Source organism: Ranitomeya variabilis, chromosome 3 (assembly GCF_051348905.1).
Source record: "Ranitomeya variabilis isolate aRanVar5 chromosome 3, aRanVar5.hap1, whole genome shotgun sequence".
NCBI classification, from domain to species: Eukaryota; Metazoa; Chordata; class Amphibia; order Anura; family Dendrobatidae; genus Ranitomeya; species Ranitomeya variabilis.
The window spans coordinates 373,071,055-373,084,718 of record NC_135234.1 but is presented as its reverse complement, the minus strand read 5'-3'; the positions used below and the strand labels follow the sequence as shown (position 1 = coordinate 373,084,718).

Here is a 13,664-nt window from a genome sequence, read left to right as displayed (position 1 = left end):
GACCCGACGTATAAAACTGTCCCACTAGTTAACCCATTTAGTGAACATGATTAAAAAAAAAAAGGCAAAAAAAATCAATGCTTTATCATCATACCGCCGAACAAAAAGTGGAATAACACGCAATCAAAAAGACGGGTATAAATAAACGTAGTACTGCTGAAAACGTCATCTTGTCCCACAAAAACAAGCCGCCATACAGCTCCATCACTGGAAAAATAAAAAAGTTATAGCTCTCAGAATAAAGCGATGCAAAAATAATAATTTTTTTATATAAAACTGTTTTTATTGTATAAAAGCACGAAAACATTAAAATTATATAAATGAGGTATCGCTGCCATCATAGTGACCCGAAGAATAAAACTGCTTTATCAATTTTACCACACGCGGAACAGTATAAACTCGCCCCCCTAAAAAAAAAAAGTTGTTCATGAATTGCTGGTTTTTGTTGATTCTGCCTCCCAAAAATCTTAATAAAAAAATTATAGCTCTCAAAATGTGGTGATGTAAAAACTATTTTTTGCAATAAAAAGCATCTTTTAGTGTGTGACAGCTGCAAACAAAAAAATCTGATATAAAAACCCGCTATAAATAGTAAATCAAACCCCCCTTTATCACCCCCTTAGTTAGGGAAAAATAATAAAATAAAATAATGTAGTTATTTCCATTTTCCTGTTAGAGTTAGGGTTGAGGCTAAAGTTAGGGTTCGGATTAGGCTTAGGAGCGTGTTGGGGTTAGGGTTTCAGTTAGAATTAGGGGGTTTACACTGTTTAGGCACGTCAGGGGCTCTGCAAACGCGACATGCGTCTGATCTCAAATCCAGCCAATTCTGCGTTGAAAAAGTCAAATGGTGCTCTTTCCCTTCCGAGCTCTGCCATGCGCCCAAACAGTGGTTTTCCCCCACATATGGAGTATCCGCATACTCAGGACAAATTGCACAACAACTTTTGGAGTCCAATTTCTCCTGTACCCTTGGGAAAATAAAAAATTGGGGGTGAAAAGATCATTTTTGTGAAAAAAATGATTTTTTTATTTTTGCGGCTCTACATTATAAACTTCTGTGAAGCACTTGGGGGTTCAAAGTGCTCACCACACATCTAGATAAGTTCCTTAGGGGGTCTACTTTCCAAAATTGTGTCAATTGTGGAGGAGTTCCACTGTTTAGGCACATCAGGGGCTCTCCAAACGCAACATGGCGTCCCATCTCAATTCCAGCCAATTTTGCATTGAAAAGTCAAATGGCGCTCCTTCCCTGACGAGCTCTGCCATGCGCCCAAACAATGGTTCCCCCCCACATATGGGGTATCAGCGTACTCAGGACAAATTGGACAATAACGTTTGGGGTCCAATTTCTCCTGTTACCCTTGGTAAAGTAAAACAAATTCAATCTGAAATACATTTTTTGTGAAAAAAGTTAAAACATTCCAAAAATTCCTGTGAAGCACCTGGAAGGTTTAATAAACATCTTGAATGTGATTTTGAGCACCTTGGGGGGTGCAGTTTTTAGAATGGTGTGTCACACTTGGGTATTTTCTATCATATAGACCCCTCAAAGTGACTTCAAATGTGATATGGTCCCTAATCAAAAAATGGTGTTGTAAAAATGAGAAATTGCTGGTCAACTTTTAACCCTTATAACTCCCTAACAAAAAAAATACTTTGGTTCCAAAATTATGCTGATGTAAAGTAGACATGTGGGAAATGTTACTTATTAACCCCTCTGTGACCTTAGACGTATTATCCCGTCGAGGTGACCTGGGCCTATCTGACCCTCGACCGGGATAGTACGTCATAGCCGATCGGCCGCGCTCACGGGGGGAGCGCGGCCGGGTGTCAGCTGACTATCGCAGCTGACATCCGGCACTATGTGCCAGGAGCGGTCACGGACCGCCCCCGGCACATTAACCCCCGGCACACCGCGATCAAACATGATCGCGGTGTACCGGCGGTATAGGGAAGCATCGCGCAGGGAGGGGGCTCCCTGCGGGCTTCCCTGAGACCCCCGGAGCAACGCGATGTGATCGCGTTGCTCCGAGGGTCTCCTACCTCCCTCCTCGCCGAAGGTCCCGGATCCAAGATGGCCGCGGCATCCGGGTCCTGCAGGGAGGGAGGTGGCTTACCAAGTGCCTGCTCAGAGCAGACACTTGGTAAGCCTGCAGCCCTGCACAGCAGATCGTCGATCTGACAGAGTGCTGTGCACTCTGTCAGATCAATGATCTGTGATGTCCCCCCCTGGGACAAAGTAAAAAAGTAAAAAAAAAATTCCCCACATGTGTGTAAAAAAAAAATAAAAAAAATATCCTAAATAAAGAAAAAAAAATATATATATTATTCCCATAAATACATTTCTTTAGCTAAATAAAATAAAAAAACAATAAAAGTACACATATTTAGTATCGCCGCGTCCGTAACGACCCAACCTATAAAACTGCCCCACTAGTTAACCCCTTCAGTAAACACCGTAAGAGAAAAAAAAAAAAAAAAAAACGAGGCAAAAAACAACGCTTTATTATCATACCGCCGAACAAAAAGTGGAATAACACGCGATCAAAAAGACTGATGTAAATAACCATGGTACCGCTGAAAACGTCATCTTGTCCCGCAAAAAACGAGCCGCAATACAGCATCATCAGCAAAAAAATAAAAAAGTTATAGTCCTGAGAATAAAGCGATACCAAAATAATTATTTTTTCTATAAAATAGTTTTTATCGTATAAAAGCGCCAAAACATAAAAAAATGATATAAATGAGGTATCGCTGTAATCGTACTGACCCGACGAATAAAACTGCTTTATCAATTTTACCAAACGCGGAACGGTATAAACGCCTCCCCCAAAAGAAATTCATGAATAGCTGGTTTTTGATCACTCTACCTCACAAAAATCGGAATAAAAAGCGATCAAAAAATGTCACGTGTCCGAAAATGTAACCAATAAAAACGTCAACTCGTCCCGCAAAAAACAAGATCTCACATGACTCTGTGGACTCAAATATGGAAAAATTACAGCTCTCAAAATGTGGTAACGCAAAAAATATTTTTTGCAATGAAAAGCGTCTTTCAGTGTGTGACGGCTGCCAATCATAAAAATCCGCTAAGAAACCCGCTATAAAAGTAAATCAAACCCCCCTTCATCACCCCCTTAGTTAGGGAAAAATAAAAAAATGTATTTATTTCCATTTTCCCATTAGGGTTAGGGTTAGGGCTAGAGTTAGGACTAGAGTTAGGGTTAGGGTTAGGGCTAGGGTTAGGGCTAGGGTTGGGGCTAGGGTTAGGGTTGGGGCTAGGGTTAGGGCTAGGGTTGGGGCTAGGGTTGGGGCTAGGGTTAGGGCTAGGGTTAGGGCTAGTGTTACGGCTAGTGTTAGGGCTAGGGTTATTGCTAGGGTTAGGGCTAGGGTTGGGGCTAGGGTTGGGGCTACAGTTAGGGTTGGGGCTAAAGATAGGGTTAGGGTTTGGATTACATTTATGGTTGGGAATAGGGTTGGTGTGTCTGGGTTAGAGGAGTGGTTAGGGTTACTGTTGGGATTAGGGTAAGGGGTGTGTTTGGATTAGGGTTTCAGTTATAATTGGGGGGTTTCCACTGTTTAGGCACCTCAGGGGCTCTCCAAACGGGACATGGCATCCGATCTGAATTCCAGCCAATTCTGCGTTGAAAAAGGAAAACAGTGCTCCTTCCCTTCAGAGCTCTCCCGTGTGCCCAAACAGGGGTTTACCCCAACATATTGGGTATCAGCGTACTCAGGACAAATTGGACATCAACTTTTGGGGTCCAATTTCTCCTGCTACCCTTGGGAAAATACAAAACTGGGGGCCAAAAAATAAGTTTTGTGGGAAAAAAAAAGATTTTTTATTTTCACGGCTCTGCGTTGTAAACTGTAGTGAAACACTTGGGGGTTCAAAGTTCTCACAACACATCTAGATAAGTTCCTTGGGGGGGTCTAGTTTCCAATATGGGGTCACTTGTGGGGGGTTTGTACTGTTTGGGTACATCAGGGGCTCTGCAAATGCAACGTGACGCCTGCAGACCAATCCATTCAAGTCTGCATTCCAAATGGCGCTCCTTCCCTTCCGAGCTCTGTCATGCGCCCAAACAGTGGTTCCCCCCCACATATGGGGTATCAGCGTACTCAGGACAAATTGGACAACAACTTTTGGGGTCCAATTTATCCTGATACCCTTGTGAAAATACAAAACTGGGGGCTAAAAAATCATTTTTGTGAAAAAAAAAAAAGAATTTTTATTTTCACAGGTCTGCGTTATAAACTGTAGTGAAACACTTGGGGGTTCAAAGTTCTCACAACACATCTAGATAAGCTCCTTGGGGGTATAGTTTCCAATATGGGGTCACTTGTGGGGGGTTTGTACTGTTTGGGTACATCAGGGGCTCTGCAAATGCAACATGATGCCTGCAGACCAATCCATTTAAGTCTGCATTCCAAATGGTGCTCCTTCCCTTCCGAGCTCTGTCATGCGCCCAAACAGTGGTTCCCCCCTACATATGGGGTATCAGCGTACTCAGGACAAATTGGACAACAACGTTTGAGGTCCAATTTATCCTGATACCCTTGTGAAAATACAAAACTGGGGGCTAAAAAATCATTTTTGTGAACAAAAAAAGAATTTTTATTTTCACGGCTCTGCGTTATAAACTGTAGTGAAACACTTGGGGGTTCAAAGCTCTCAAAACATATCTAGATAAGTTCCTTAGGGGGTCTACTTTCCAAAATGGTGTCACTTGTGGGGGTTTTTAATGTTTAGGCACATCAGGGGCTCTCCAAACGCAACATGGCATCCCATCTTAATTCCAGTCAATTTTGCATTGAAAAGTAAAATAGCGCTCCTTCCCTTCCGAGCTCTGCTATGCGCCCAAACAGTGGTTTACCCCCACATATGGGGTATCGTCGTACTCAGGACAAATTGCACAACAACTTTTGTGGTCTAATTTCTTCTCTTACCCTTGGGGAAATTAAAAAATGGGGGCGAAAAGATCATTTTTGTGAAAAAATATGATTTTTTATTTTTACGGCTCTGCATTATAAACTTCTGTGAAGCACTTGTTGGGTCAAAGTGCTCACCACACATCTAGATAAGTTCCTTAAGGGGTCTACTTTCCAAAATGGTGTCACTTGTGGGGGGTTTCAATGTTTAGGCACATCAGGGGCTCTCCAAACGCAACATGGCGTCCCATCTCAATTCCAGTCAATTTTGCATTGAAAAGTCAAATGGCGCTCCTTCCCTTCCGAGCTCTGCCCTGCGCCCAAACAATGGTTTACACCCACATATGGGGTATCAGCGTACTCAGGACAAATTGCACAACAATTTTTGCGGTCCAATTTCTTCTCTTACCCTTGAGAAAATAAAAAATTGGGGGCGAAAAGATCATTTTTGTGAAAAAATATGATTTTTTATTTTTCCGGCTCTGCATTATAAACTTCTGTGAAGCACTTGTTTGGGTCAAAGTGCTCAACACACATCTAGATAAGTTCCTTAAGGGGTCTACTTTCCAAAATGGTGTCACTTGTGGGGGGTTTCAATGTTTAGGCACATCAGGGGCTCTCCAAATGCAACATGGCGTCCCATCTCAATTCCAGTCAATTTTGCATTGAAAAGTCAAATGGCGCTCCTTCCCTTCCGAGCTCTGCCCTGCGCCCAAACAATGGTTTACACCCACATATGGGGTATCAGCGTACTCAGGACAAATTGCACAACAATTTTTGCGGTCCAATTTCTTCTCTTACCCTTGAGAAAATAAAAAATTGGGGGCGAAAAGATCATTTTTGTGAAAAAATATGATTTTTTATTTTTATGGCTCTGCATTATAAACTTATGTGAAGCACTTGTTGGGTCAAAGTGCTCACCACACATCTAGATAAGTTCCTTAAGGGGTCTACTTTCCAAAATGGTGTCACTTGTGGGGGGTTTCAATTTTTAGGCACATCAGGGGCTCTCCAAACGCAACATGGCGTCCCATCTCAATTCCAGTCAATTTTGCATTGAAAAGTCAAATGGCGCTCCTTCCCTTCCGAGCTCTGCCATGCGCCCAAACAGTGGTTTACCCCCACATATGGGGTATCGGTGTACTCAGGACAAATTGTACAACAAATGTTGGGGTCTATTTTCTCCTGTTACCCTTGGTAAAATAAAACAAATTGGAGCTGAAATAATTTTTTTGTGAAAAAAAGTTAAATGTTCATTTTTATTTAAACATTCCAAAAATTTCTGTGAAACACCTGAAGGGTTAATAAACTTCTTGAAAGTGGTTTTGAGTACCTTGAGGGGTGCAGTTTTTAGAATGGTGTCACACTTGGGTATTTTCCATCATATAGACCCCTCAAAATGACTTCAAATGAGATGTGGTCCCTAAAAAAAAATGGTGTTGTAAAAATGAGAAATTGCTGGTCAACTTTTAACCCTTATAACTCCGTCACAAAAAAAAATTTGGGTTCCAAAATTGTGCTGATGTAAAGTAGACATGTGGGAAATGTTACTTATTAAGTATTTTGCTTGACATATCTCTGTGATTTAAGGGCATAAAAATTCAAAGTTGGAAAATTGCGAAATTTTCAAAATTTTCGCCAAATATTCGTTTTTTTCACAAATAAACGCAGATTATATCGAATAAATTTTATCACTATCATGAAGTACAATATGTCACGAGAAAACAATGTCAGAATCGCCAAGATCCGTTGAAGCGTTCCAGAGTTATAACCTCATAAAGGGACAGTGGTCAGAATTGTAAAAATTGGCCTGGTCATTAACGTGCAAACCACCCTTGGGGGTGAAGGGGTTAAGTATTTTGTGTGACATATCTGTGATGTATGGGCATGAAAATTCAAATTTGGAAATAGGGAAATTTTCAAAATGTTCGCCAAATTTCTGGGTTTTTTTTCACAAATAAACACAAGTCATATCAAAGAAATTCTAACACTAACAAGATGTACAATATGTCACTAGAAAACATTGTCAAAATCATCAGGATCCGTTGAAACGCTTCAGAGATATAACCTCATAATGGAACAGTGGTCAGAATTTTAAAAATTGGCCTGTTCATTAACATGCAAACCACTCTTGGGGGTAAAGGGGTTAAAGGAACAGTGCAGATAAGTGATTTTTTTTTTCACTGACCGAAACTGGTTGTGAAAAAAAATTGTAGAATGCACTATTTTTTTCTGTAATTCAGATGAGACTCACCTATTCAAGTCGGTGCACACAAAAAAATCAGATACTGTATTAAGCCTCTGTATAGCATTCAATTTTTAAGGCTACATTGCAGTTCTGTAACAGAAAACTGTGGATGATTAATAGCTGCTGATAAAATAACATTGTATACTGACTTCTCGTGCATGACAAGGAAGAGGAAAAAAAATCATCCCACTTTTCTGAATGCAACTCTAAACAATTTTTTATACGCGCATGTGAACCTGCCCTAAGCAACATCATTTTGTCACAATGTGTTTTAGAAAGAGTGAGCACATGATTCAAGGACCACGCACTGACCTGGGATATTTGTGGGAGAATCCTACAGGGTGGTTTTTACGCTATTAGGCTTCTCATAAAGAGATTCTCCATTAGTCCTTGTTTGTTCATGTTGCACACTGTGTATATTGCATTATCTAAGCTTTACCTGTTCTGGTTTGCCTTATAGGCTCAGGGGTTCACTGGGGAGATTGAAGATTTCATCCAGTGGCAAAGCAGAATAGAAAGCCAACTTACAGCCGCCAAACCCACTGGTGGGCTTCCAGAGACAGCCCGGGAACAGCTGCAGGCTCATATGGTAAGACAGTTTTCTGTGGTCTCCAGTGTAACTGGTTTAGGTAGGCAAAGGTATGACCGGAGGGATTGATGCCCCAGGTGAATACTTATTTAATTTAATACTGTTTAGTAGTAGAGCTCTCTGATGTACAGGGATTCTGAAATATATTATACAGTGTCGGACTGGGCCACCAGTAACCAACTCCACTTTTCAATTACATGCAAATGTGACATTATCCTCAATCATAAATTAATATATTTTATCATTAACCGGGTAAATTGTTAAGTGTGTAAGATGCTGCCTTTGTCTGTGCACAGTGATTCAAGTGTATTGTTCTAAGTACTGCTCATATCAGAGTGTGGTGACCCACTCCTGCACAGGGGCCCACCGGAGGATTCTCCTGTTGGCCAGTCCAAGCCAGAATGTTTATGTGCTTTCGTAAAAAGTAAGCGTAGATCTCTACACCATCACTATCCCTTTATCTTTGAAGGAATTGTATGCTGAAGTGAAAGCAAATGAAGAACTGTATAAACAGCTTCTGGACAAGGGGCAGTTAATGCTTCTGAGCCGGGATGATTCTGCAGGCTCCGTCACTGAGCAGAACGTTGGTCTTCTGAAGAGAAAATGGCAGAACATTAACAATAAAGTAGATGAGAGGAAGGTAAGTTTTCACGGGGCAAGTTGGACACTTCTTTGTTTGGACTACACTTCATTCACATGCTATCTCTTTCTAAAGCTTTTATAGTTATTACACCTAATTGAGAATTGTTTGTCAACAGGCAAAATTGGAAGAAGCACTCAACCTCGCCACAGACTTCCAGAATTCATTGCAAGACTTCATCAACTGGTTGACACAAGCTGAGCAGAGCCTGAACATTGCGCCCCCTCCTAGTCTCATCCTGGACACTGTTCTTTTCCAGATTGACGAACATAAGGTTATTTGCTTGGAAAAATACCATTCATTAATTGATTGTTTTTCTTTATTCCATGACTAACATTGCTTTCAAATGATTACAATTTTTTTTTCTCTTAGGTTTTTGTAAATGAGGTTAATGTACATCGGGAACAAATAATTGATTTGGACAAAACCGGTAACCAATTAAAGTTTCTCAGCCAGAAGCAGGATGTTGTCCTGATAAAGAATCTCCTGCTAAGTGTCCAGTCTAGATGGGAAAAGGTGGTTCAGAGATCTGTGGAGAGAGGGCGATCCCTGGATGATGCACGGAAGAGAGCGAAGCAGGTGTGTATAAAGCGCTAGGACATTGGGTAACAATTGTGGTACTCCAATACAATTTTCATTTCAACAAGTGTACTCTTTAATTTTGCTTTTGTCTTAAACCTGTGTAAATGGTAGTGTAGTGTCAGTGTGTTAATGTACTCACTGATCGCTGTCTTCTCCGGGGTCTAGTGCTGTTCTGCTTCTCTTCTGAAACTCGTGATAAGGATCTCAACTCTCCGGACCACTCCGTGTGTGAGCCAAAAATCTTTTACTTTGTAAGTCCAGAAAGCCTTGTTCTGACGCTCCATAAGCTTACTCTGTAAAAGCCCCTTCTGGGTCACAGAGCGCAGTATGATCTTACTGGTCGGGATTGCCGTCACATGACTCAAAAGAGGAGCAGAACGGTGCTAGATATCGTAAAAGACAGTTGACACACTGTCACTATACTACACTGGCAGTAGTGTTGAGAGAAAGCTAAGGGGACAAAAAACAAAAGCGCAATTGAGCATTATCCAGAGTAGAGCGTGCACGCCTGGTATTGTGAGAAAGCACAACACTTTATAGGCTCAAGATATGAATCCAGCTTCACAGTTTGGGAGTTCCAATAATAGCTGTGTCCCCCAATGAATGGCTCGGAGAAAAGGATTTTACGGTGAGTACACAAAAATCCCTATTTTATTCTCAATGCCTTTCAAAGTATCTACAATGCCTTTTATCAGGAAAAACACAGAAGTGGTGAAGAAGTTATGGATACTTCGAAATGCGTTGAGAATAAAACCACTACCATTTCACTACACCGTGGACATCTTTTATTTCATACCAGCCAGCAGCACAGCACAGCTACCTCTGTTACAATTGAACATACTGCATTAACCGCAGCACTTGTTTCAGATCATCGCTTTCCTTTGTAAATTGTGTTTACAGTAGCACGTGTTAAGGATTAGAAATACAAGACTTTTGTGTCTACCTTACTGAATACAGTGGATTTCTCTGTTTTGTGGTATAGTTCCATGAAGCCTGGAAGAAATTGGTTGACTGGTTGGAAGAAGCTGAGAATCATTTGGATTCTGAATTAGAAATCTCGAATGATCCAGACAAGATTAAACTGCAGCTTTCCAAGCACAAGGTTAGATTGTGTCTGATCCGTTAATTATTTCTCCGCATGAAGGTTACAGCTGTTATTGGGAATTGCATGTCTGCCTTTTGCTTCTGCTATATTGAAAGTCCTGGATCTTTCTTTGCATGTAAACCTGAAACATTTTTTTCTTACAATAGGAATTCCAGAAAACTTTAGGAAGTAAACAGCCTGTTTATGACACGACGGTCAGGACAGGACGTGCATTAAAGGAAAAAGCGGCACTAAGTGATGATGTACAAAAGCTAGACCATCTTCTTGGAGAAGTGAGGGATAAATGGGACACAGTGTGTGGGAAGTCAGTTGAAAGGTAATTGTTCTAGATTTAAGACTTGTTGGTTAGCTGTAAATTTATTTCACGTGATGGCTGGAGCATCTGGTGTATGGATGGATGGTGTGGGTGGATACAAGATCATTTCTCTTTCATAACATATTTTTCTTTTTTGAAAATATTAAGTTTAATAAGTTGATTGTGATGGATTTTTCTTTACAGACAACATAAACTGGAGGAAGCTTTGCTGTTCTCCGGCCAGTTCATGGACGCTTTACAGGCACTGGTTGACTGGTTATACAAGGTAGAACCTCAATTGGCAGAAGATCAACCCGTGCATGGAGATTTGGACCTCGTAATGAACTTGATGGATGCCCATAAAGTACGTTTAAGTGTATTTACTCTTAAAATATTGCATAGATTTGAACATTTTATCTTTAGTGTGCTTATTTATCATTATAATTGTTTTATATATTTTTTTTAATTTAGGTTTTCCAAAAAGAGCTTGGGAAGAGAACTAGCAGTGTTCAAGCCCTAAAGCGCTCTGCCAGGGAACTTTTGGATAGTAGCAGAGAGGATACTACCTGGGTAAAGGTTCAAGTCCAGGAACTTAGCACACGTTGGGATACTGTCTGCAAGCTGTCTGTGTCTAAACAGACCCGTCTGGAGCAAGCTCTGAAACAGGTGAATAACACAAATAAGAGCATCACATTTTTACAGAAAATCTGCTTTAACATAGAATACTTTGAATTTACCTAGTAAAATGCACTAAATGGTATTTTGTGCCTTTTTAGGCTGAAGAATTCCGTAGTACCGTCCATGTGCTCCTGGAGTGGCTGTCAGAGGCAGAGCAGACTTTGCGTTTTCGGGGGGCTCTTCCTGATGATGCAGATGCTTTGCAGTCACTCATTGATGTTCACAAGGTGGGATGATAGTGCTGATATTAATACTGGCATCATCTAATATGTTTTCCTCTTTCATTGTACATTCTGCATTTGGTTGCTTATTTAGCGAATGTTCTCTTTTACTTCTCTAGGATTTCATGAATAAAGTAGAAGAGAAACAGGTGGATGTGAACACCGCAGTCAGTATGGGCGAAAGGATCCTAACTGTATGCCATCCAGACTGTATCACCACGGTCAAGCACTGGATCACTATTATCCGGGCACGATTCGAAGAGGTATAGCCATAGTCCTAGTCCACAGTGTAAACATTACTAAAAGCGATGTACAGACAGAATATTCTACTGTGTCTATCTAGATTTGAAAAGTTCTGAACTGAGCATGGGTGATTTTTTGAAAATTTGATTGCCGTAATTTATTTGGTTTTTAAACGGCTATTAAACTCTTGAGACAATAAAATGTTTAATCTCTTAAGGTTTTGACTTGGGGAAATCAACACCAACAGAGGTTACAAGCAGCTCTCTCTGATCTCATTGCCAATTCTGACCTACTGGATGAGTTGTTTAACTGGATCCAATGGGCAGAAACCACACTCATCCAAAGGGATCAGGACCCAATGCCTCAAAACATCGATCAAGTCAAAGCTCTTATCTCTGAACATCAGGTAAGATATGCACTGGTTATATATCTAATATTGGGTCACTTGTAGTGTTTAAAGGAGGAGTTGCTTTGGAGTACAAGTCTGCAGTCACTCTCTGTGATTACAGACTTGTGAATCCTCACTGTGCGTGCACTGAACGCTGTGAGGAATATCCAGTGCTGGGGGCAGTCAGTCATGTGTAATCAAGTATGTGACCTGTATAATTCCAGCCACATTTCCACTAGACGTCTCCCGTCTCACTCAATCCACTTGTATTCAGTGAAGCCAGACACATCTAGTTGGCAGATGACCACATATATGCAAATCAAATACTTACGGTCATGTGGCCACCACTAACAGCACCAAGGCCTGACAACCCCATTAAAGAAGTATGTTATCATACAGATTAAGCTAATGGCTTGTTATCAAGATAGCAATGTGAATTATAGTAACTCACTCATGTTATTTTACCGTTATCAAGGGCTCTTAAAAGGGAATCTGTCAGCAGGTTTTTGCTGTGTAATCTGAAGATAGCGGGAGATAGAGGCTGAAACACAGAATTAAGGGATATGTCATTTGTCAAAGTGTGTACTGTTGTTTACTGACTGTGAAGAATTTATCATTAAGAGAGATTAATTTTGATGGACTATGCTAGTCCAGCAACGCCCGCTTCTGTAATTAGCACCTCACTGTCTATAGACTTTGTACACAGAGAGCCTGGTGTGGGCGGGGTTGGCTTTCTCAGCTCTGCTTCATTGTAAATCTAAAAGTGCTGCTTGTGTCAGAACTGCTGCACTCAGTAATCTAAGTGATACAGAGTTGAATTCAGCTTCTCTTTGCCCAAATCAGGCTGCTCTCAGATGAGGTAGCAAAAACTTGCTGACGGATTCCCCTAAAAAAAAATGTTCCCATTGTCCCAGTAAAAAATAAATTAAATTGGTGTGCTCTATTATAATGGGGTATATTACAAGTGCTTCTCACTAAATTAGAATATCATGAGAAAGTTAATTTATTTCAGTTCTTCAATGCAAAAAGTGAAACTCATATATTCTATAGAGTCATTACAAACAGAGTGATCTATTTCAAGTATTTATTTCTGTTAATGTTGATGATTATGGCTACAGCCAATGAAAACCCAAAAGTCATTATCTCAGTAAATTAAAATAATTAACAAAAAACACCTACAAAGGCTTCCTAAGCAGTTATAAAGGTCCCTTAGTCTGTTTCAGTAGGCTCCACAATCATGGGGAAGACTGCTGACTTGACAGATGTCCAGAAGTCAGTCATTGACACACTCCACAGGGAGGATAAGCCACAAAACGTCATTGCTAAAGAAGCTGGCTGTTCACGGAGTGTTGTAGTCAAGCATATTAATGGAAAGTTGAGTGGAAGGAAAAAGTGTGGTAGAAAAAGGTGCACAAGCAACCGGGATAACCGCAGCCGGATTGTTAAGGAAAGGCCATTCAAAAATTTGGATGAGATTCTTGATTAGTGGACTGCTGCTGGAGTCATTGCTTCAAGAGCCACCACACACAGACGTATCCAGGACATTGGCTACAAGTGTCACATTCCTTGTGTCAAGCCACTCATGACCAATAGACAACGCCAGAAGCGTCTTACCTGGGCCAAGGAGAAAAAGAACTGGACTGTTGCTCAGTGGTCCAAGGTGTTGTTTTCAGATCAAACTAAATTTCGCATTTCATTTGGAAATCAAGGTCACAGAGTCTGGAGGAAGAGTGGAGAGGCCAC

General features: G+C 40.8%; 1 protein-coding gene across 17 annotated transcripts in view; it reads left to right on the top strand.

Moving 5' to 3' along the window:
- The window catches only part of MACF1 (microtubule actin crosslinking factor 1), a 377,759-nt gene that overhangs the window by 343,210 nt on the left and 20,885 nt on the right, over nt 1-13,664 (top strand). For all 17 annotated transcript variants that reach the window (XM_077295969.1, XM_077295955.1, XM_077295963.1 and 14 more), the window contains 11 exons: nt 7,641-7,769; nt 8,239-8,409; nt 8,528-8,683; nt 8,782-8,988; nt 9,974-10,093; nt 10,243-10,412; nt 10,596-10,755; nt 10,863-11,057; nt 11,168-11,296; nt 11,410-11,553; nt 11,751-11,939. In XM_077295969.1, coding sequence (XP_077152084.1) covers nt 7,641-7,769; nt 8,239-8,409; nt 8,528-8,683; nt 8,782-8,988; nt 9,974-10,093; nt 10,243-10,412; nt 10,596-10,755; nt 10,863-11,057; nt 11,168-11,296; nt 11,410-11,553; nt 11,751-11,939 — 1,770 coding nt within the window. The remainder of the gene's footprint in view (nt 1-7,640; nt 7,770-8,238; nt 8,410-8,527; nt 8,684-8,781; nt 8,989-9,973; nt 10,094-10,242; nt 10,413-10,595; nt 10,756-10,862; nt 11,058-11,167; nt 11,297-11,409; nt 11,554-11,750; nt 11,940-13,664) is intronic.